This window comes from Prosopis cineraria, unplaced genomic scaffold (genome assembly GCF_029017545.1).
Source record: "Prosopis cineraria cultivar Desert tree isolate PC_DT_omini unplaced genomic scaffold, ASM2901754v1 PC13, whole genome shotgun sequence".
NCBI classification, from domain to species: Eukaryota; Viridiplantae; Streptophyta; class Magnoliopsida; order Fabales; family Fabaceae; genus Prosopis; species Prosopis cineraria.
In genome coordinates this window covers 7,559,932-7,585,938 of record NW_026555344.1, presented here as the reverse complement: position 1 = coordinate 7,585,938, position 26,007 = coordinate 7,559,932, and the positions used below count along the sequence as shown (strand labels likewise).

General features: G+C 32.9%; 1 protein-coding gene and 2 long non-coding RNA genes across 3 annotated transcripts; 1 reads left to right on the top strand and 2 right to left on the bottom strand.

The window, feature by feature from the left end:
• The first annotated feature begins 12,307 nt into the window (after positions 1–12,307).
• On the top strand, positions 12,308–15,390 carry LOC129289847 (G-type lectin S-receptor-like serine/threonine-protein kinase At1g67520). The gene is made up of 3 exons (XM_054926611.1): positions 12,308–13,251; positions 13,689–13,944; positions 15,196–15,390. Exons 1-3 carry the CDS (start codon positions 12,308–12,310, stop codon positions 15,388–15,390), a joined length of 1,395 nt encoding a protein of 464 aa, XP_054782586.1.
• A 1,130-nt stretch (positions 15,391–16,520) lies between these two features.
• On the bottom strand, positions 16,521–18,283 carry LOC129290696 (uncharacterized). Its single transcript, XR_008588512.1, has 3 exons — positions 18,116–18,283; positions 17,385–17,450; positions 16,521–16,836 (listed from the first exon to the last, which is right to left on the bottom strand). It is a non-coding gene; the product is annotated as an uncharacterized LOC129290696 (long non-coding RNA).
• Positions 18,284–23,491: 5,208 nt separating this feature from the next.
• On the bottom strand, positions 23,492–25,461 carry LOC129290253 (uncharacterized). Its single transcript, XR_008588297.1, has 3 exons — positions 25,157–25,461; positions 24,426–24,491; positions 23,492–23,877 (listed from the first exon to the last, which is right to left on the bottom strand). It is a non-coding gene; the product is annotated as an uncharacterized LOC129290253 (long non-coding RNA).
• Positions 25,462–26,007: the final 546 nt, after the last annotated feature.

Sequence of the window (26,007 nt, the reverse complement as noted above, 5' to 3'; positions counted from 1 at the left end):
AAAGTTATTCAAAATTACAATCACAATCGAGATCACATATCTCTAGGACACAATCCCAAATAAAATGGCTATTGATATGGGAGACATAAAGTGGCTTAACTTTTTGAGTGAACTACTTAATAGGAGGGTTTTTCTTATGCTGGATATAAGCTAGTGCAATCATTAGGATTTTGCTAGAGATTTGGGATGGATCTTTAGATCTAGGCCTTTTAAAGACTGATTAATAGTTCCATCTCTTAGTCTATAGAGAATAGGGGATTTTGTAGTGTGAACATCTTTCTAGCTAACTTGAAATTCCTTTTCATAATTTTTGATCCATTCTAGTGGCAGTAACTGAGAAAGTTCTTTCTTTGAAAGATGTCTTAGGATTGAATTTTTGAAGTCTCACCAGTCTTTCAGCATTCATGTACAATGCATTTCTAGTTGAGTTAGGGAAGTAGAGATCAAGTGAATGGTTTGGTAATTTGTAGATGATTTGGTGATAAAGGGTAGCCATGGTGGCTGAAGGGTCTTGTTTTGCTCTGATTATTTAGATCTGGACCTTTAGTCTGGTGGAGAGAGTGGAATTTGTAAGCTTAATATCAAAATCAGGAACTATGGTAAGAATCATGCTCCCTTGGCCAAGAGTAGTCAACAGAGTGCTAATTAAGGCGTTACGATAAGATTTGTAGGTAGTATCTAATAAGGCTATTATGGCTATAGCAGAAATACCTTTTCTCCCATGAAGTGTTGAGATTAGTCATACAACTCTAATACAAAGGTACCCTTGGTCTCTCCTAATATTTATCAGAGGCTAAGGAATTTCAGGGGTAACATATTGTTCAACAATAATGGCCGGAAGGCCACACCAATCAAGCTTGGAGGTTTGGACAACTTTTTTTGCTTGAGGCTATTGAGTAGAAATAAGGGACTTGATATCCCTGGTGAAAGAGTTAGTTTTATGATACAGCTTGTAAGGGTTAAGAAGAAGAAGATATGTGTCTTGGATACAGGCATCTTCTAGCAAGGTAGTGAATTCTATCAAGTTTTTTACTTTCTTTGATCCTATTTATAAGTCACTTCCAGCATTTTTACCAAAACTAAGAAAAACCTTAAACCTCATTAACTCTATCTAAAAATTTAAAAACTTTTTAACTTTACCCCTATTAAATATACCTACTTTAAAATAAAATACTCTAATATTTAATAAATCTTCCTACATTTACTAGGCAAAATGATAAAGATGAATATAATAATGATTGAGGTGCCTTATAAATAAGATTAAAGTAAACATTATCTCTCTGTCCAATAAATAGGGCTAGAAAAGTATCTTATTGAAAAGGGTTTGCTTTACAGAGGGAGGAAAATGTTCAAAAGAAAGAGCTGAAGAGAGTCAAACAAGTTCAGCGGAAGTAGTTAAGGTTTCTGGTGTTTTAACTCATATTTTTTGGGTTCTCCTTACTTACTTTTCTCCTCTTACTTCCTCTTTTAATTTTAGATTTGTGAAGAATACCGATGAAAAAATCAATTGAAATCTCTCAAACTTAAAATCCTGAATATACTCAATTGATCTCCCTTAATTCGTCTCATTAGTTACCAATTAATTATAAATCATATGACAAGTAAACAAGGAATGAGAGAGAAAAGCAAAAAAAAGAAAAGAAAAGAAAAGAAAAGAAAAAGCTGAGAACATAAATAGTAAGCAACTTGGCAATATTGTTATTTCGTGTAATAAGGCACTGAGTCCATCAAAGAAAAAAGATAAGTCAAATTAATCAAATATTCAAAACTATGCATTAAATAGTGGGAAAGAAAGGGTCACCGGAACACGCGTGTGTTTTGAGAAATACTCTCCCTTTCTATTTATAAAAAAAAGTATTATTTTTTATTTATTTTTTATATAAATAAAATCACATATTTTAATAAGTATTTATTACACATTTTTTAAATCACTTTTAATAATTTGTATTAATAAAAAATAATTAATATATGTTTATATTGATAAATATATAACGTTTTAGTTCAATTTTTTTCATTTTTAGATATAATTATTATGATTAATTATTTTTTTTAAATTGTGTGATATAATTTATATATATATATATGAAAACGGAGGGAGGAAGGGAGGGAGAAGTAAAGAAATTAAACCGGATGATAATTTTGGCGGCAGGTGAAGACTGAAAGACTTTGCCAAGTCTTAGAGAGAGAGAGAGAGAGAGAGAGAGACCAACTAGGTTTATCCATCCGATGAAGAAAGATGCTGCGTTATCATCATTTAGACCCCAGTAAACGCAGATTATATCATCATTTTGCTATGTGCTAATATCTGATATGTTCCCTCCATGAATGGCCTCTTGGATTCATTGTTTTTAGTCTAGCGCATTTACTCATTCAAGAACACAAAGTCACGCAGCCGGACCAACTGGTTCCTACTGACGCGTTTTTCCTATAAACAAATCTAAGTCATTCAACGTGATGTGCAAGTTTAAATCGGTACTCTGCTTTGTATGCATCTATTAATTGTTACATTGATGCATACAAGTCAACATCACATCTACACCAGCAGTCAATGACCGCACGAACAGGTGGAGTCGAGGACCTACGACACCTTTAATTTTTTAATTTTTTTAATAAAATATATGAGTTATATATTTTTAACTTTTTAAATTGATACATTATAAAAATCTTAAAATATTAAATAAAATTTTTATTTTAATTTTAAAATAATTTTTTATACATATATAATCTAACTGTTACACTAGTTTGAAAATATAATTATTATAAAATTTATTTATTTTTAATAAGATAATATTACAGTTGCTTGTAAAGTATTTATATAATTTAATTTTACTTTCATTTTATATTTGATGAAAAAAATTATAAATATTATTACCAAAAAATTTTATAAAACACTACAACAAAAAATCTTAACATTTATTAGATGAAGAACATATCGATTAAAAGTAATTAAATAATAAATTCAATAAATAAGTCATATAGTTTTTTATATTAAACAAAATTTTAGATTCTAAAGATACATTTAAATTATTCAATATTTATGAGGAAGATAAAATATTAACTAATTTAATAATTTTTTATATTGAGAAAAAATTTGAAAAATGTTATCGTAAACACTGATAATTAATTATTCTTATGTCATGAAAAATTAATGAGCAAAACTTAAAAAAAATAAAAATATTTATTTATTTTTGTTATATATATAAATATGTAAAATTAAATATAAATATATAAGTTAAAATATTTATATTATGTTAGTGATATATATAAATTTAATTTTCTTTTAATTATCATATATGTTTTCTCATTTTGACCTCTCTAAACAAAATTTCTGCCTGACAAACTCGTTTATTCTTGAGAAAATTCTACAACTAAACTTGTTACCATTAACATACCAATTTACTTTGGCTAGAGCGGGAAACAAGCAGACCTGATTTATACAGGTTTCATGTTCGAAACCTGAGAGGCGTTTACATCGATATCACTCTTTTCTTGAAACCCCACTTTTATTAGTTAGGTTGAGATTGCAAGTTTCGTTTTGTTTTTTTTTTTTTTGAATAAGAATAAGTAATCAGATAACATAAAAGTGCAAGCATTTGTTGAATCTCACAACGTCAAAGCAATGTAGAAAATTCTCACAACTGAAATAAAGTTACAAGTCATCAATTATGAAAGAAAATGAATAATGTAACGCGTACACAAAGGACCAATTGTGTTTTGTTTTTAATGCCATTTAATTTAAATGTTATGCTTTTATTAGATGGGTCACAAATGATGTGACGCACACAATTTATTTAAGAATTTCTTCATGCTAATAATTAATTTATTTTATGCATTATCAATTAATTAATTAAAATATATCTAATGTTATTCTATGCATTATCAGACTATGTATTTAATTTTGGCAATTTGCTATGTGCTAATCTGATACGTTCCCTTTCGCTTTAAATCCGTAGTCTACAGGATTTACCACTATTTACAACACCACTCAAGAACACCAGGTATCCCAGCACTGATGCGTTTCTCCTGTAGAGATAGGTCTAGGTCATATAATACAAGAGCCACATCTCAAGCACTAACCGAATGAAACTTAGATTTAATGAAAGGGATTAATTTCTCATAACATAATGAATAAATATTCAACTTCTTATAAGAGATGCCTATAATTTTTGCAAACACTAGCATAAATTCATCTAGTAGAAAGGAGTTGAAAACCATGGATTTAAGTTCCCTAAATTTGATATGCATGAATTTTTGTGAAGTTTTTACTTTTTTTTAATATTCCCTTCATTTTATTATTATTTCTTTAATAAAATATCTTTCTTTTTGTAAAAGTAAAACTTCAAAAAACTTACAAAACCTTAACATAGAATTTAAATAAGAAAATCATGCGGCATTGAAAGTGTATCTTTGGCGAGCAAATCCGCCTCGTGGTTAACTTCTCTCGCATGAGTATTTTTATTGTTGGTATGATAGCATGAGTAACTTTAATTTATATTATTAACATATTAATACGTAATTTTTAGATACGAAGTTTATATAAAAAATTGCATAACTTGCAAAGGTTTAGCAATTAATTATTCATCTTAGGCTCTAAATGCAGGAGTTAGTTGAGGAATTTACTTTGATTATCCTAATAAAACATCAATTTACTTTGTTTCTCAAATTTATATTTTTCTAAATTATATATTCCATCAATAATGGGGTAGTTCTAACATAAATAATTATATAAAATCAGTATTTTAATAAAAGGGTTAATATATAATTTGGACCTTGAATTATAGGTCAAAGGTTGATTTGAACCTTAAATTTTATTTGGTATATTTTAAACCCTAAATAATTAAAATTGAAACAATTTCATTTCACTGTTAAATTTAAACAAACAACTGTTATTTTTTAAAAAATGGAATATAATGTACGATTTTTACTTAATTCCTCTCTCTCTCCCTTCATTTGAGGAAAATTGCACATTAAGCCTCATTTTTTAAAAAAAATAATAATTATTTGTTTAAATTTAATGATGAAGAAAAAATTACCTCAACTTTAATTATTTAAAGTTTAAAATGTATCAAATAAAAGTTTGGAATTTGAATCACCCTTGAATCTATAGTTTAGAGTTTAAACTACATATTAACCCTTAATGAAATCAAAATACATTTTTTTACATATAATCACTTGTCTAATTTTCTTAATATCTCTAAATTAGTTATATAACTTTTAAATTTAACTTCTACTTGTAGACCAGATCAACTATCAAAGAAAATTATGTACAAGTAAAACACGTGTTGTGTATTATTGCCGTCAATGACCCGAATGATCCGTTTCCTCCTCCCTTACTTCTTCCTGATTTTTATTTTTTATTGTTTATTTTTTTAATTTTATTTATAAGTTACTTTCAATATATTTTATCAAAATTTAAAAAAAAATTAAAACTTGTTAACTCCATCCAAAAATTTAATAAGTTCTTTACATACTTTAATAGTATATTTTTTCTTTTTAACATTCAATAAAAAGTTAAAAAAATTTATATTAAAAATTTAATAAGGTGACCTATAAAAAGGACTAAAAAAAATCTTCCTATGAGTAAGCTTTCATTTTCTTCTTTCTAACAACTTTCAGAATCAACAAAATAAAGTTATATCTCTCACTGCATTTGATGTTACCTAACTACCTACTAACTAAATGTGACAAACCTAGAATTTTAAGTAAACAAATAAAATTTAAATATATAATAATTTGTTTTAAGTTTATTTTTATAAATTTTTAGGACAATTATGCTAAGGAGGAAAATTGATGTAGTAGAAGCTGTGCAAATAACTCAACTATTAAGTCTCAAGTTTAAATCTGATTAAGGCCAGAGGAGTTTTATTTTTGCTTTTGCTTTATGAATTTATCAAATTACCTTCCTTCAAATCTAAAATATTTCATCCTCCTCTTCTTTGATTTTTCTGGATCTATTGAGAGAGAGGAATGCTTACGTTAGCCATTCCTCTATCCTTCCTTTATACCTTCATCTTCTTCCTTCCTATTTCCAACCATCGTGGGCATGAACGTCTGCTATGTCTAAAGCTGGTAATTCAAGCGAGTCAGGCTTACATGAATTATACTTAAAGTATCATACCCTTCAATTTTTCTCGAGCTGGCTTGTTGGGCTTGGTTCAAATTACCAACTCTAGCTACATCCACGCTTGATCAGCCAAGTTCATGGCCTCATTTCCTTCCTCGTCATAAGTGCAAGGTTGTCGCCATTCTGTGTTGCAAGAGTACATTTGATCTTCATCTCCTTGTATTCTGTTTGTGCAACATTGAAAAGAGCAAGAGGGGAGGTCTGCCATTTTTGGAAGCTTGAAGCATGAGAGCTCTTCTCCCTTGTCCATCGAATCCTTCTTGTTATTCCCCTCCTCTATCATTATTGATAGAAAATATCACCTCAATGCCTAATGATAGAGATCAATAGAAGTATTCTAATTTTTTTTATTATATTGTTCATATGCATTTTTCTATTAAAGGAAACCCTATTCAAGGCATTGTGTTGGGCACTAGATGTGGAGACTTCTTCCAGTAATGGAGATTTGAACCTTAAGTTGTCAATTGTCACATTATGTGAGAAATTAGTTCCTTCCGCTATTAGACCTAACCCTCATTCATCAAATTTTATGATGCAACCATTTCTAATACAAATGGTAGATGTATAGGTGTTGTAACATTATTCATATATATGAAGATGATGAATGGGTTTACTTACTTCATATTTAGAAATTGATAGATGCTTCTATTAATAATCATATCAAATGAGTTCCTCCACATGAAACGACATCCACTATTTTTGAATGATTTGCAATAAGTTTTAAGATTTTATCCCACGTTATGGCAAAAAAAAAAGGGAATATTTTGTTTGCCAACAATAACCATGTACTATCTCTGAAATTTGTAAATTTTGCATGTATCGATCATGAAAGTGCTGGGATGATGTGAGCTTCGTTATATTAATTAATATGTGACACACACACACAGAACTTTTAAACTAAACTGTATCTATAAACTTAATTAGATTATTGGCATGGTGTGAGTGGCATGTATTTAATTATTTTCGTTTGTATATATAATCAAATCTATTTGTGAAAGGTCAAAGGTTCACTTTTATCTTACAAAGAAAAATCCTAATACTTTACAAAAGTAAAATTTTTAAGGGTTAAGGTATAATTTTATTCTTAAACTTTTATCGATGAGCAATTTTACCCATATATTGATAAGTAGTGCAATTTTAACTCTGAGCTATTTTTTTAAAAAAAAAAGTAGAAAACCCTTTTTACAGGGTGCCTAGCACTCCTCAAAAAATAGTTCAAGAACAAAATTATCTTACTTATCAATATAAAGATAAAATTGCTCATTGAGGAAAAGGTTAGATTTTTAATAACAAAAACAATTATTTTGAAGAATGTTGAATATATCTTTCATTATGAGCAAAAACTTATAAGAAAGCAATATGAATTGAACTTCATTTCATAGGGCTACAACACACACATTGCATGTGATATAGTTAATTGGGTTTTAGATTTGGGAGTATGATTCAATATATGGACTTGAATAAAAATATTATAGTTTAGAACTTTTATTTTAAAATTAGACATATTTTATAAATATTATATGGAAACTAGCATATAGCATTACGTGGCTTGTAATCAACTTAAATGAAAATATATGTGCGGATCTTTATGGTTTGCTTTAATTTTTAATTAGGTCTTTATAATTTTATTTGTTGGAATTGAACTCTTATACTTTCAAACCTTAAACCTGTTAGTCCTTTCATGATTTGACACCATTAGTGATGCTGATGACATTGCCAAGCTGGATTAAATGTGACAAGGTGGGATGGTGGGTTGGAATAAAATTTCTGTCAATAAAATTAAATGGATTTTCATTTTCCCCCAACTTCATTGTTCTTCATTGCGTGAAACTGACTGCAGCTACGATTAGGGCAGTACAGGACGATCAATGATGCGATGGCAGCCGAGAAGAATAAAAGAGAGAATAGATTCGTGACGGTGAAAACGAAACCATAGTCTCCGACTCCGGGAAAAAAAAAAAAAAAATTGACGGCGTAGGCACTTTTGACGCTGCCACTTGTAATTTGGTAAGCAAAAGAAACTTCTCATTTTAATTTCTCGAGTTTGAATGTCTCTCTTTCATCAATTGAATGTGACAATATATATATATATTTGCACCGATGAGCGGGAAGGGATTCGTGGCTAGAGACATAGATTTCATCGACACCATAGGTCCGGCCAAAACACCAAGCAGTGGCCATACGATCTGGATCAGACCGTTCAGTCTTCTACTCCAGTCGAAGGCTCTCACAGTGATAAATTTTATTTTAGAGATGACCAAACACAAAGTATGTACATCTTTTTTAATAAAAATTTAAATTTTAATTTATTGTATTATGAGGACTTAACCTCTTTCATTATACCCCACCAGTTGGTGAAAGTCAAATTTTTTTTTAGTATTGCAATACCTACTTTGAAATAGATAGCTAGTTAGAAAATTAAACATTGACGACAAAATAATACTCTACAGGTCAACAATGTTCGGTCTTGCGGTCAATGGCCTCAGGGATATTTTTTTTTTTTCTCCCCATCTCTTCATTTTTTCTTGTTCAATAAGGTCTCCGTTCTCACAACTTTCGTAGGTGTCAAATTTTTTTTTTTTAGAGTATTGCGATAGCTACTTTGAAAGAGATAGCTAGTTAGAAAATTAAACATTGACAACAAAATAATACTATACAGGTCAACAACGTTTGGTCTTGCAGTTAATGGTCTCAGGGATACATTTTTTTTCTCCTCATCTCTCCTCCTTTTCTTGTTCAATAAGGTCAATATTCTTCATTCTTACAACTTATGTAGGTAATTAACTACATCATGTATATGTTAGCAGATAACATGTACATCTCTTTCAATAAAAATTTAGACTTTGGTTTATCATATTATGAGGACTTAGCCTCTTTCGTTATGCCCCACCCGTTGGTGAAAGTCAATTTTTTTCAGTATTGCAATACCTACTTTGAAAGAAATAGCTAGTTAGAAAATTAAACATTGACAACAAAATAATACTCTACAGGTCAACAACGCTTGGTCTTGCAGCCAATGGCCTCAGGGATACATTTTTTTCCCTCCTCATCTTTCCATTTGTTCTTATTCAAGAAGGTCAATTTTCTCCTTTCTTACAACTTTCGTAGGTAATTAACTATGTTATGTATATAATAGCAGATAATAGGGGGGCTGGCGAAATTCTACGAACAACTGTTCCTACGTATGTTCTCACTGTATTTCAAGGTATGATTTTCAAAGAGTGAAACTCATGCTAAAATTCATTTATTTAAAAAAAAAAAATTCTCAGTTCTCACTGGCTTTTATGCCTATAAACTTCCATTTGGGCCAATTAAATGGGATCCACCAAACAAGCCGTATCAACACAACAGTCGGGCCAGTCCAGATCAACTTGATGGCCCAATGTACAAAATTTCCAATCGATCAACGAAGGTTGTAAACCAGATCGACATGGTGCTTGGAGAATAACTTTTAAATTCCAGATTTGTTGAAGAGATACTTGTGAGTCTAGACGATGAAAGATCAAAAATTTCATCAATTGAGAATTCAAAAGATCTTGCAAAGTTGTCCACAAAACGTTCCAGGCCAACCAGAAAGAGAAGATTCAAGCAACCAACGATGGCAAGAAATTTGATACTTCTGCTGACTTTATTAATAAAAGGGTAAATGAGCAAAAATACTTAAAAAATTGTCAGGAATATTCATTAACCTAAAATAAGGAAAAGTGCATGAATGTCCATAAAATTTATTTTTTTACTGTATTTGTGAGCAAACCGTTATGTTAACCGTTATGTTGTGGATCTAAAATTTAACTTGTTAATAACAAATGTACTGAAAAAATAACTCTATGAACACTCTTACACTTTTCCTTTCTTTAGGTTACTAGATGTTCCTAATTGATGGTGTTAATAAAAATCAAGAGCTTCATGATCATTTAGAATCTGGACTGAAGTTGTCTTCAAGTCGGTAAACAGCCATGCATGGAGAAGGGAACAGAAAATCCGAGCTAGATTATCACAAAGCCAAAGTAGCACAGAAAATTTTCACATCTAAACTGATGGTATTACAAGCCTAAAAGGCTGCAGTTTCAGCAAGTAATAAAAAAGCTTACTCACAAATATCAAATGTAAAAATAGACAACTAGTCAATCATTAAAGAAAATGCAATGCACTAATTTTAATGTGTACATGTAATGGATCAGTTATCTACCATCCAGATTAGAAATGGTTACATAATTTGTGGAATAACGCTTTCGCCTGATGTTATGAAACTCTGACTCTTCCTCAACGTCACTGACGAAATATATGCCTTAGCGATGGCATCTCCATTCTAATACATGTATGAAATATGCTATTTCAGGTGCGATTAACTTTTGCAAGTATACTGGGACAGTAAAGGAGGCTTGAAATAATAAATAGCAGAATTTTCAAGGAAGTGACATATCCACAAGACAACTGAGAGTGATTGATATTAATCTTTGGAAATAGTTTTGAAACCCTTCGAATAAAAGGGGAGTTTATAATAAAGCTACTCCAGAGTGTAAAGGCATAGAGTATGAATGGAAAACATAATAATACTGTATTCATTGGTATTTCAAGATAGCTACAGGGAGCGCAATTGTCAGCAATGTATAAACTCCCTTTTGTATTTAAAAAAAAAACTGTAATGTACAATTTTAAAAAAATTAATTAACTATAATAATTATGTTTTAAAATAAAAAAATAAATTAAAATACTCTGTATTAATTAATGTAAGCATATATTAATTATCTTTTTAATATAAATAATGAGAAGTAATTTAAAAAATATATAATAAATATTTGTTGAAGTGGGTCATTTTTTTTATAAAATAGTATATAAGTTAAAAGTGATAATTTTAAGGGCTGCGACGTCCAAGTGATAAAGGAATAGGACACGTAGCTCTAGCTTTACAGTATTTTAGGCAAGCAGGTAAGACAAATATCAAGAGAGTCAGCCCTTGACAGCAGTGTGGGAACTATTGACATTGGGCTTGGTCTTGTTGGGCTTCATATTGTTTTGCGCTGAGTTTTATCTTCAATACAGAGTACTGTACTGTTTGATTAATCAAGGTTGTAAAAGTGAAACTAAAAGCTCTGCTTGGAGAAGAGCTTTCAGATTCCAGAATTTTCTGAAGATGGGACTCAACATGAAAGATATTTTCTATCGGGAAAATATAAAGAAATTGATTATGATTTTTTCTCTTTAAAAATATGGTACATTGGAGAATAGAATATCATCATAGTTGGGAAGTAGGACTCATTTGGTTGTTAAAAAAGATGTGAGTTGAATGGATGAAAAAATTAAAATAAAAATAAACTAAATCACATTTCCTTTCATGATAAATATGATAAAATTTAATATTATATATTATAAATATAAGAATCATTACACTTTTCAAAAACTTTATAAATTATAATTTTCATCTCCATAAATTAAATTACCATTCTTTCCTTATAAGTATGGTTCACACATTTTCTTTACATTTTGATCATCTTATTTTTATTTTTTTTTAATTCCTTTCATTACTTTCTAGCAAGACCTTAGGCTTTACAAATACTATTCGAATTCAATATCAAGGAAGATCTCTGGCAGAAATATGCATAATTATTGTTAATTAAGTAACACAACGTTAGTTATGTCAACAAATGAAAGAAAAGATGATTAAACTCATACTTTCCTGATAGTAAATAATTGTTGATACGAGATGATCGAGACGAATCTCTTATAATTCATAAGCTATAAAAACCCTTCATATAAACTTGATCCAAATTAATACTATCTATAAGATTAAAATCTGAATCAAATATTCTTCAAATATTTTTCTTTGTCATTCCAGCAAAAGTCTTGTTCGTGATTCCATCATGTTCCCCTTGGTTAACAAAATCAAGGGCCTTTGTTACGGTCAGGGAATATGCAGGCACGGGAAAAGGGTTGAATGCGTGCTTACAAAGTTATGGTGATGAGTTCGAAGATAGTTACAATGTATCAGACTCTTGTTGCATGCATGGATTGGCCTGCATGCATTCTGATCCTAAGGATTAACGACATTAAGCAAACAAAAACACACCACAAGCTAAGGTCAAATTTCCATATTCATTCATTCTTTTCAGTATCCAAATGTGTTGCAGCAGAGGCAGAGCCATACTTGTCTTCATAACATTTCATTCACACTTCACAACAGCCATGCTCATAGGTGAAGTGCTAAGTTTTGATTTGGTCCCTGACTTTATTCTGTACTCTCCAACAATGATTTACAAACTGCATTTGGTCTCTTATTTTGACGAGTACTTCTTGGGAATCACTAAACCTCAACAAATCTTCTGGATTGCCAACCGAGACGATCCCCTTGACCTCACCAAGAGACCGAGGCTTATAATCGATGAGTATGGCAACAACACAATTGTTTACCATCTAGATCCCGCCATTACTATTCCTATATACTCTTTCTCAACTTCCAACGCACAACAAATCATCAGAGCTAGCCTCATTTTAAAGGATAATGGTTTCTTGCAGCTTGTTCAGAAGAATGAAACTGGACCTGACACAGTGCTATGGGACAGTTTTGATCACCCTAATAACGTTATCCCTAGAGGGATAAGATTGGGATTAGACAGAGTAACAGGGAAGAAACGGAACATAACGTCATGGGCATCACCAGGAAGCCCAGCTTCTGGTTCATTTACTTTAGGAATGGACGTGGACAACAACACCATGCAATTGGTTATATGGTGGCAAGGAAGCGTGTACTGGAAAAGTTGGCCCATGACGCAATGGCATAATAGGACAACTGAAGCAGAAGGATTTCGTAGTCACTATTACTCGAGATATTCAGATCTCTTATTTCTGAACGAAACAAATGGAAGAGAAATCAATGTGATATTTGCAGGGACGTTGTCCGGTGATAATAACAATGATAATAATACGAATTTCATTGGTTTGAATCCAAGGGGTGAACTTTATGGAGCAGTTTCTGTGTCGTGCAATGGTGAGAACCCAGAACATTTTGCGGGATGTAACCCTCCCAAGCCTCCGAGTTGCAGACACCCACATGCTTACGTGTCATTTGTCAACAATCGAACCGCTCGTATGTCAGAAGAAGGGTTCAGGATTGAAAACACACAGACTCTGTAAGATTGTGGCGTCAAGTGCATGATGAATTGCTCCTGTGTCTTTTATTCTTCTTCAAACGATGATGGAATTGGCTGTCAGATATGGGACCATAGCTCTGTCTCTAAGGAATCTCCGGATGGGCCTCAATTATTCTTCACTCAAGATAATCCACAAGACAATATTGGAGATCATACACAGCTTGGGACAGCAAAAGTCCCCCCCCCCCAGAATACTCTTTTTTTTTTTTTTTGGTGACATATAACGAAGGTTTATGTCGTCCAATGCAGAAGAATCTCAAAATATGTCGTTGATAATTGGTGTGGCTGGAGGATCCGTCTTGACAATTATCATGTCCTTATACACATGCTATTTTTTTTTTTGGTGGAAAAAACGTAGAATAGAAGGTAAGATTTTGTGTAATGATAACGTTATTTACATAGTGCCTTTTGATCAGGACCGTTTTTTGGTTTTTCCCACTTATAAATCAAATGCTTGATCTAGTGGAAAAGAGATTGAGACAGGCCAAGTTATTGCATGAAATTGGAGATACTGCCATACCCTTCACTATAAATGGTAAAAGGAAATCCAATGAAAGCGATAAAACAGGCCAAGAGATTCATAAATTCAGCTTTGAAAGCATTGCCACGGCAACATGTAACTTCTTGTCAACAAATAAGCTAGGTGAGGGTGACTTTGGACCTGTCTACAAGGTAATAGCTAATTACTTTCTACCTTACGTACATGTGACTATAGTAATTAATTTGTAATAATAGATATGAAAGGAGCTATGAGAGTAATTAAACAGCTACAGGAAGAACGAACTCAAGATCAATGCTTGAAAATTGATTTTCCATCTGACCTCAATCCATTTTCATTTTACAAGAATATATATATACATACATATATATATATATATATATATATATTCAAAGATGTTGATCTATGAATATCTGCCCAATAAAAGCTTGGATTTCTACCTTTTTGGTATGCAATTTTTTTCCCGTTAAATTCTAGTAGCGCTTTTCTTTATATATTAAGATGTATATACCACGACCTATTTATTTAAATTACATTGGTATAGATTCCAATAATACGGAGCTTTATTGGATTGGAAGACAAGGCTTGATGTTATTAAAGGTATTGCTCAAGGACTTGTTTATTTACATAAATATTCAAGATTAAAAGTGATTCATTGAGATTTGAAGTCAAGCAATATTTTACTTGATCATGAGATACATTCAAAAATCTCTTCTTTTTTTTTTTGAAATTACAAGACAAGCCTAAGCTTAGAAATTCCTAACACTAGAGGAAAAGCAAACAAAACAGATTACACATTTCTATTCAAATGATAGAAATAAAGACAACCTAACAAGGGTATATTCAAAAGGAAAGCGATCTGTCACATTATTGCATTCAAAAATCTCCGATTTTGGCTAAGGAAGAATATTTGAATTGAGAGAATCAGAAGAAGAGAATACAAATAGAGTGATTAGAGCATAGTAAGTCTAATTCTTTCTTTCTTTCTTTGTAATTTCTGGTTATTTAAAACACTTAAAGGTTTGAAAGTTTAACTTTTTATAATTAATTATCATTTCAGTCGTTGCATGTCTTCAGAATGTGCTGTCAACGGTATTGTCTCAATGAAAGCTGATATTTTTACTTTCAAAGTAGTATTGCTTGAAATTGTTAGTGGCCAGAAGAACACAAATTATGTGGATCGTTGTTATGATTGCCTCAATCTTATAGGATATGTACGTATTATATAATACACACACTCATACTTTCACCGAATTTGCATATCGATTGTAATGATATATTATTGTGAATATGAACATGTGTGTCAGTCATGGAAGTTGTGGAATGAAGGAAGAGCATTACATCTAATAGATCCCTTACTAAGCGGAACGCAGAATCCCAATGAAATATTGAGATGTGTTCATATTGGCCTCTTGTATATGCAGGATCAAGCCGAGGATAGACCCAACATGTCAGAAGTGGTTTTTTTTCTGTCAAATGACACAATTTTACTTGTTGAACCTAAACAACCTGTATTCTTCACAACTGCAGCAGAAAAGAAGACCTCATTGGCTAATAATATTAAAGGACAAAATTGTTCTATTTATGATGCAATCGTTTCAGATATAGACGGAAGATAAATGCTGTATATAAAACTTCTCCTTAATTAAACTTTTTAGTAATTATACTATACGCGTTGAATTGAAAGTATTTGATAATAAAGGACTTGGCTCACTTTTTGGAGCTTATTTCTCTTTTCTTACCCCTCTGATCTCTTGTCCTTCCTCCCCAAAGAATATACATTTTGAAAGAAAAAGAAGCAATCAAAGAAAAAGGTGAATTAATATAATTATAAAATGTGCGTCGGATACACCTTTCTGTTTCATTAAATTAAAGCTTTTTTCAACCGTGTAAGTATATTAGTGGAAAGAATTTAAATTTTATTATAACAATATATCATTAAACATACGACACACGTCTACCGAGAGCCAAAGATTTAGAAATGAGAGGGCCAAAAATAAAGGTGTGTATTAATACAAATTAAACAACTTAATTTGCTGGATCAAAATGGACTTTGAGTAAAATTGATGCTGCAAATTTACTTTTGACAAAATTAATAATTTTTCTATATATGATGTGATTTATGTTGTTTTAATATTTGTTTTCTCAAAAGTGTTTTTTGAGAAAAATGAAAAATACCTAACTAGTTATTGTTTTAGTAATTGTGTGTGTGTGTGAAAGAAGAAAGTTCACATTAACTAAATAAAGAGAGCTCTTAGTGTATAAATATTAAAGAATGAAATGAACTTGGAGGATAAATGAAGACATTATGAATGAAACAGGTCAATTCAAAACAATCATAGTTAAAAATAGCCAATTCTAAATGGATTTTGTTAATCAATTTTCATTACACATTTGTCCCAACGGCTCCAGACATTTGGTTAATGACATTTTATGTTTGTGTAACCAAGGCTTAATGCTATTTAATTCGGTGATTATGAGCCCAATGTTCATGTCTATGGTTTTGGCCTACGATAATTTTTTTCTCTCATAATGTCTTGTAAAAAAGGATGTATTTTTTCCTAAAAATTTTGTTTGATTGACTTTAATGTGAATATAATGGAATAATAGGTGACCTCACAACTCGTTCTCGACATACTTGTGTAACACCCTCAAATTTACAAACCAATTTTTCGCAAGTTATTAATTCAAGAAATCATTTTTTTTTTTTCATTGAACCCTTATCATACCCTTATCATGGTAGAAAAATTTCTACCATGATACATCCAAGACAATGTACCACAGGTCTTAAAATATCTCAAAAAGCAATTAGAACCATGAGGGACAGACATGATCCTCATAGCATGTTATTTAAATTAGGTCATGAATCAAAAGGGACAGACATAATCCTCTTGGACATATAAATGCATTTAATAAAAAGGATTAGAGTTTACATGCTCCATAGACAAGATATGTCCTAAGTTGGCACAAGATACATTGTATAATCCAAAATAAGAGGCAACGTAAAAGATGGTGTCTCATACACCATAATTACACCTCTGGTGCTTTCTCGGCCGGATTCGCTCCTGTAAAAATATTAACCACGGGGAATGAGACTTAAAAGTCTCAGTAACCAAAAATTAATATGTAATGATGCATGCGGATGTAACTAATCATGCGATTGCTAAGTGGGCACACAAAACATTTAACCGAACAATATTTTCAAACAAACCGAACAAGTATTTAATTGCATGACTGCACCTTATATCCTCCTTTCACCATGCTCGGACGCCAAATCACCCGGCCAAAGGTGAGTTGGACCAAGCGACACGCCACTCATTGGGTCCAATGAGGGCTTACCACGTGGTAATAATTAACCGAACAGAAATTCCCATTAACACCATACATTAAAATACCCTGACAAGTCATGCATCATTCAAATATCCAAACAGGAATATATCCGAACAATAATATCTCATCATGATAAACAAAAATAAATTTTTAACCCACTTGGCAATAATTTCAAACAAGTATATACAGTATTTATTTTCAATAATTCATAATTTTTCCAAACAACAAAACAACACATAACCATTCACAAACACACTCATCACAACACATTAATAATGGTTACCTTGTGTCTTGAATAACAAGTTCCCCTTCACAACTCCTTTTTCACCACTATCTTTGTCAATATAATCTACATAATTATTTCACAATACTATATATTAATTTTACATTAAAATAAATAACTCTAATTTAAAGAGTTAGAAAGTCTTAAATCTATAGTCCATATTAACACTAATTTAAGATTTATGCCTTATTTAACTTCCCAAATTCTTTTCTAAAATTCTCGTACCCTAATGAACTATTTTTTTTTATCCTCAATTCACTTCTAGTATCGCAATTTCATCCTTCTACATTCTAAAAATTCATCTAAAAATAAATTAAAAATTTTAGAATTATCCTGAAGCCTCAAATCACCTTTCTATAACCTCAAAAATACCTATTCATACTTAAATAAATATTTAATAATCATAGATTTATCCCTACATCTCAGATTCCACATAAATTCAACCATATAGATCTAGATTTTAACTCAAAAATTCTTAAACATGAGTTTCAACCTTAAGAAAATATTCTATAATATTTACTATATCCCTAAGAATTTTAACCTATATTTTTAATCCATCATATCATCAGATTAACTATCCTATAGAAAAATCCTAATCAAAATATTTACTCTATCCTACAAAATAATCATATCACTAGAAAGCTAATATTATTTAGAAAATAACTATAAAATTAATTTTGTAATTAAATAAATTTTTAAATGCTAATCTAAACAGGAAAGTTAGAACATACCTGAAGAAAAAAGAAAATAATCCCCCCTTGCGAGAAAACGCCGAGCAACGTGAGAGGAAGAGAGAAAAATAATATAAAAATGGGATTGTGAGTCCCAAAATTATAAAAAAAAAACTATAGGTTTGAATTTAATTATTCAAACCTTTGGGCCCAAAGTTGCAATTTTCTCTAAATTGCATCTTAGCCTCTCATGCTTCCTAATGCACACACCCCCTCCTTTTTATACATGAAGGCACCTCTTCTCTTCCCTCATCTAACCAATGTGGGACTTAGAAACAACAACCTTCCACCCCCCCTTTTTTTTGTTCCTTCTACCTTCTCTTTTTTTTTTTAACACACACATAAAAAAAATTATTTATGTATTATATCTTAACTAAATATTGCTTATGTGTTTTAAATTTAAATTTTTAAATTCATAATTAAATACCTAATCATAATATTATTTCTAAATAACCTCAAATAATATAAATTCCTATTATTATCATTTTTTTTCTCAAAACCTAAATTCCACAATTTCTTTATTATATAAAAATCAGGATGTTACAATTCTCCCCTCCTTTTAGAAATTTTGTCCTCAAAATTTAATAGATAAGCTTAGAAACTATGTACCTAAGCAAATAAATGTGGATAATCTCGCCTCATACTCTCCTCGGTCTCCCAAGTAGCATCACCTAGGGCTCCACCCTTCCAAATCACCTTCACGAGTCGGATGGTCTTATTGCGTAGTTGTTTGTCCTTAAAGTCCTCAATTCGCTCCGGTTCGGATCTAAAGGTCAAATTCTCCCTCAATTCTACTTCTTCAGGTTCAATAACATGGGAGGGATCCGGGTTGTACTTCTTCAACTGTGATACGTGGAACACATTATGGATACCTGCAATCTGTGGAGGTAATGCAACTCTATATGCAGTAGATCCAATTCGCTCCAAGATCTCATACGGGCCCATAAATCTAGGTGTCAATTTCTTTGCCTTAATGGATCTACCAATGCCTGTCACTGGAGAAACCTTCAAAAATACATGATCTCCTACTTCAAACTCTAACGGCCGTCTCCTCTTATCAGCATAGCTCTTCTGTCGGCTCTGAGCGGTTAGCAATTTTTGCTTAATCATTGCAATCTTCTGGGTGGTTTGCTCTACAATTTCTGGACCAATGATACTCCTCTCACTTAATTCTGTCCAACATAAAGGCGATCTACACTTCCTTCCATACAAGGCCTCATAAGGCGCCATCCCAATACTAGAATGATAGCTGTTATTATAAGCAAATTCAGCTAATGGCAAATGATTATCCCAACTACCTGGTAGTTCAATGGCACAAGCTCTCAACATGTCCTCCAAAGTCTGGATCGTCCTCTCTGTTTGTCCATCTGTTTGGGGGTGGTATGCGGTGCTAAAACTCAGTCTGGTACCCATAGCCTTCTGTAGCGCACCCCAAAAGTTTGAAGTGAACCTTGGGTCACGATCTGACACAATTCTAGAGGGTATACCATGAAGTCTAACTATCTCCTTAATGTATATCTCAGCAAATTTCTCTAATGTAGAGGTAAACTTGATCGCCAAAAAGTGAGCTGATTTGGTGAGTCGGTCTACTATCACCCAAATAGCATCCTTACTCGAGGGTGTTCTTGGCAGTCCAGTGATGAAATCCATAGAAATATCATCCCATTTCCACTTTGGAATATCTAACGGTTGCAGTGTTCCAGCTGGCTTCTGATGTTCTATCTTTATCTTCTGACACGTTAAACATCTAGAAACAAATTCAGTTACATCTTTCTTCATTCCTGGCCACCACCAACCTCGCTTCAAATCATGGTACATTTTAGTTATACCGGGATGAATTGTATATTTGCTCCTATGAGCTTCTTCTAAAAGGATATTCCTCAATCTTGGATCATTAGGTACACAAACTCTACCTTTATACTTCATCACTGTGTCCTCAAGATGGTAAAATTTGGGGCCTTACCTACCACTATCTCCTTCCTTATATTCCTTAAGTAGTCATCACTTTGCTGTGAGACTCTGAGATCTTCCCAGAATTTGCTCTCAAAGTCTGCTACCTGGAGTGCGGCCATTTGATGTTCAATCACATCTACTGGAACATCATGAAAACTGTTCCATAAATGATATTCATGAACCATCAAATGTGCAGCATGAATAGTCTTTCTACTTAAGGCATCAGCTACCACGTTAGCCTTACCCGGATGGTAATGTAATTCAAAGTCATAATCCTTTAGAAATTCCATCCATCGTCGCTGCCTCATATTAAGCTCTTTTTGATCAAATAAATACTTCAGGCTCTTATGGTCACTGAAGATTTGAAACTTAGATCCATACAAGTAGTGTCTCCATATCTTTAGAGCAAACACAACTGCAGCTAACTCCAAATCATGAGTAGGGTAATTTTCCTCGTGTGGTCTCAACTGTCTGGAGGAATAGGCAACCACTCGGTCATTTTGCATCAAAACACATCCTAAACCCTTTAAAGAAGCATCAGTGTACAGAGTGTACGGCACCACAGGGTCAGGAATAGTCAATACTGGAGTAGTGGTTAACCTCTTTTTCAATTCTTGGAAAGCAGCTTCACATTTGTCAGTCCAAATAAATGGGGCATCCTTCTTAGTTAGCTTAGTTAAGGGCATCGCAATTTGCGAAAATCCCTTAATAAAGCGACGATAATAACCTGCTAGACCTAAAAAGCTTCGTATCTCTGTAACAGATTTTGGCTGTTCCCACTTCATCACTGCATCAATCTTGCTAGGATCCACCGCAACTCCATCTCTGGACACAACATGGCCCAAAAACTTTACTTCTTGGAGCCAAAATTCACACTTGCTTAATTTGGCATAAAGCTTATGTTCCCTCAAAACTTGCAAGACGATTCTTAAATGTTCACCATGAGCCTCCTCATCCTTTGAATAAATAAGAATGTCATCAATAAACACTACTACAAACTTATCTAAATAGGGTCGAAAGATCCTATTCATGTAATCCATGAATACCGCAGGAGCATTCGTAAGTCCAAACGGCATCACCATGAATTCATAATGCCCATATCTCGTCCGAAATGCTGTCTTAGGTATATCCTCTGCTCTCACTCTCAATTGGTGGTACCCTGACCTTAAGTCAATCTTTGAGAAAACTGCGGATCCCACAAGCTGATCCAGCAAATCATCGATTCTCGGAAGTGGATATTTGTTCTTGATGGTTACTTTGTTCAATTGTCTATAATCAATGCACAATCGGAGGCTTCCGTCCTTCTTCTTTACAAAAAGGACTGGAGATCCCCAAGGTGAAACACTCGGTCTGATGAAACCCTTCTCAAGTAGCTCTTCGATTTGCTTTTTCAGTTCCGCTAACTCTGAAGGGGACATCCGATAAGGAGCCTTAGAAATTGGCCCTGTACCGGGTACCAATTCAATTGAGAACTCTACCTCGCGCTTTGGGGGTAAACCGGAGACTTCGTCTGGAAATACATCCGCAAATTCTTTGACAATTGGGATATTCTTCACGCCTTCATCAATCTTAGCTTGGATAGAGAAGAAAACCATGTAGGCCTGGCAACCCTTCTTCATACATCTATCAACTTGCGCCGCCGACAAGAAAACATGATCTTGAGTCTCGACTGGGGTCACCGACAAAGAAGATAAAGACACACTCCTCTCTCTACAATCTAGGATAGCACCATTTGCAGCCATCCAATTCATTCCCACAATTACATCCATACCTCTCAGTGGTAGGATAATTAAGTCCATAGTTGTTTTCCTATTTTTAAACTCGACTACTAGGTTAAGGCATGCCTTAGCGGTCCTCACAGATTCTCCCGCAGGAGTAGACACATTCATATCAAAGGTAAAATACACACAGGCAAATCAAGGTTCTTTACACAAGTTTCAGAAATAAAAGAGTGTGTAGCACCCGAATCAAATAGTGCAACAATATCATGATGAAGGATTTTGATGTTACCTCTAATGGCATCTGGGGAGTTCATGGTGTCCTGAGTAAGAGCAAACACACGACCAGAGACAGTAGGATGTTGGGAAGGGTTCTTCATATTTGAGCCCTGGTTGTCCCCACAAAACTTTGCAATGTGACCGGGTTTCCCACAAATGTAACAGACCCAGCACTGTCCGAAATGACGACGCCCGCATTTAGTGCACTGTTGAGAGCTCGCTGTACTCGGGGCAGGGGTAGATACTGTTGGGCTCCTCTGTGACCCGTAATAACTACTATGATAGCTCCTCTGTCCTTGGCCCCTTTGAAATGGACCCTTCTGCCTTCCTTGGTTCCATGAGCTACTCGAACCCTGATGGTTTTTCTTCATAATGCCTCCGGTGGGTCGAGGGTAGGTTGGGGGTCTACTATATGAATAACCCCTCTTCTCTCTCTCAACCTCCTTCTTACTGCGAGCTACTACTTGTAGTTTTATGCACATTTCATCATAATCTCGGATATCTAGATGAGCCAATTGTTCCCTCAATTCTGGTCTAGCCTTCTCCAATAAGCGCTTAGCCTTCCATTCGGAATCATCCCTATACTGCAGGTACGTGGAGTATCTAGATAACTCCTGAAACTTAGCAATGAATGTGTCCTCATCGAGGTTCCCTTGCTTAAAGGCATGGAATTCCGCTTCCTTCTCAGACCTTAACTCTGATGGAAAGTAATGCCTAAATAATTTTTCCTTGAATTCCTCCCAGGTGAGTGTAGAATCATCCCTGGGCCCTGCTGTCTCCCACCAATCTCTTGCTCCTTTCACTAGGAGCACTAATGCTACTTGTACTTTTTGATTGCTGGTGCATGTGACTACTCGAAAGATGGATTCGAGTCTCTTCACCCATTCCTCTACCACGGATGGTTTAAGGTTACCATCAAACGTAGGAGGGTTAAACTTCCTAACAGTTTCCCACACATCAGTAATGGTCGGTGGGGCTCTCTGTTCCTCCTGCCTAATTTCTTTCCTTCTAGACTCATGATCTCTCAGAGTGGCAGGATGTGAGGAACTGCCTTCCCCCACATGACTCTCAACATGAGCCCTATCTCCATTTTCAGTTACCTTTTGCCTCTTTAGCTCCGTCAACTCTTGTTCGTATCCTTGAACCTTGTCTGTTAATGTTTTTACAAGCATTCTTAATTCCGCCAAGTCAGGCTCCTCATTTGGCAGTGGCGGTGGCAGGTGCTCATGTTGGAATCCTGAGTTACCACGAGTAACAGGCATTTTCTCTCCCCTCCTAAAGGATACAAGATATAAATAATAAAATTAGCCTAGCTATATCATGGCCATACAATGAGAAGCACCATAACAATGTATATTGCCAACCGACTATATGCTCTGATACCAATATGTAACACCCTCAAATTTACAAACCAATTTTTCGCAAGTTATTAATTCAAGAAATCATTTTTTTTTTTTCATTGAACCCTTATCATACCCTTATCATGGTAGAAAAATTTCTACCATGATACATCCAAGACAATATACCACAGGTCTTAAAATATCTCAAAAAGCAATTAGAACCATGAGGGACAGACATGATCCTCATAGCATGTTATTTAAATTAGGTCATGAATCAAAAGGGACAGACATAATCCTCTTGGACATATAAATGCATTTAATAAAAAGGATTAGAGTTTACATGCTCCATAGACAAGATATGTCCTAAGTTGGCACAAGATACATTGTATAATCCAAAATAAGAGGCAACGTAAAAGATGGTGTCTCATACACCATAATTACACCTCTGGTGCTTTCTCGGCCGGATTCGCTCCTGTAAAAATATTAACCACGGGGAATGAGACTTAAAAGTCTCAGTAACCAAAAATTAATATGTAATGATGCATGCGGATGTAACTAATCATGCGATTGCTAAGTGGGCACACAAAACATTTAACCGAACAATATTTTCAAACAAACCGAACAAGTATTTAATTGCATGACTGCACCTTATATCCTCCTTTCACCATGCTCGGACGCCAAATCACCCGGCCAAAGGTGAGTTGGACCAAGCGACACGCCACTCATTGGGTCCAATGAGGGCTTACCACGTGGTAATAATTAACCGAACAGAAATTCCCATTAACACCATACATTAAAATACCCTGACAAGTCATGCATCATTCAAATATCCAAACAGGAATATATCCGAACAATAATATCTCATCATGATAAACAAAAATAAATTTTTAACCCACTTGGCAATAATTTCAAACAAGTATATACAGTATTTATTTTCAATAATTCATAATTTTTCCAAACAACAAAACAACACATAACCATTCACAAACACACTCATCACAACACATTAATAATGGTTACCTTGTGTCTTGAATAACAAGTTCCCCTTCACAACTCCTTTTTCACCACTATCTTTGTCAATATAATCTACATAATTATTTCACAATACTATATATTAATTTTACATTAAAATAAATAACTCTAATTTAAAGAGTTAGAAAGTCTTAAATCTATAGTCCATATTAACACTAATTTAAGATTTATGCCTTATTTAACTTCCCAAATTCTTTTCTAAAATTCTCGTACCCTAATGAACTATTTTTTTTTATCCTCAATTCACTTCTAGTATCGCAATTTCATCCTTCTACATTCTAAAAATTCATCTAAAAATAAATTAAAAATTTTAGAATTATCCTGAAGCCTCAAATCACCTTTCTATAACCTCAAAAATACCTATTCATACTTAAATAAATATTTAATAATCATAGATTTATCCCTACATCTCAGATTCCACATAAATTCAACCATATAGATCTAGATTTTAACTCAAAAATTCTTAAACATGAGTTTCAACCTTAAGAAAATATTCTATAATATTTACTATATCCCTAAGAATTTTAACCTATATTTTTAATCCATCATATCATCAGATTAACTATCCTATAGAAAAATCCTAATCAAAATATTTACTCTATCCTACAAAATAATCATATCACTAGAAAGCTAATATTATTTAGAAAATAACTATAAAATTAATTTTGTAATTAAATAAATTTTTAAATGCTAATCTAAACAGGAAAGTTAGAACATACCTGAAGAAAAAGAAAATAATCCCCCCTTGCGAGAAAACGCCGAGCAACGTGAGAGGAAGAGAGAAAAATAATATAAAAATGGGATTGTGAGTCCCAAAATTATATTAAAAAAAAAACTATAGGTTTGAATTTAATTATTCAAACCTTTGGGCCCAAAGTTGCAATTTTCTCTAAATTGCATCTTAGCCTCTCATGCTTCCTAATGCACACACCCCCTCCTTTTTATACATGAAGGCACCTCTTCTCTTCCCTCATCTAACCAATGTGGGACTTAGAAACAACAACCTTCCACCCCCCCTTTTTTTTGTTCCTTCTACCTTCTCTTTTTTTTTTTAACACACACATAAAAAAAATTATTTATGTATTATATCTTAACTAAATATTGCTTATGTGATTTTAAATTTAAATTTTTAAATTCATAATTAAATACCTAATCATAATATTATTTCTAAATAACCTCAAATAATATAAATTCCTATTATTATCATTTTTTTTCTCAAAACCTAAATTCCACAATTTCTTTATTATATAAAAATCAGGATGTTACAACTTGCGAAAGTTAGCAAGGTCATAGGTAAGAGAACGAAGATCTTTTTCAAGATCACAGCCAAGTTCTTCAATTATCAACTTGGCAGCACATATCACCTCAGCATTTTCTTAGATGAGATTGCTAAGTTGATCATGTGCTGTTTTGTTGCCTTGTTTGTGCAGGATGTGCTTGTTTAATCATGAAGAACTGTAGTTAGTTCATCCTAACATATCGGGATAGTTTTTAAAGACTGTAACACCCTCAAATTTATAAACCGATTTTTCACAAATTATTAATTCAACAAATCATTTTTTTTATTGAA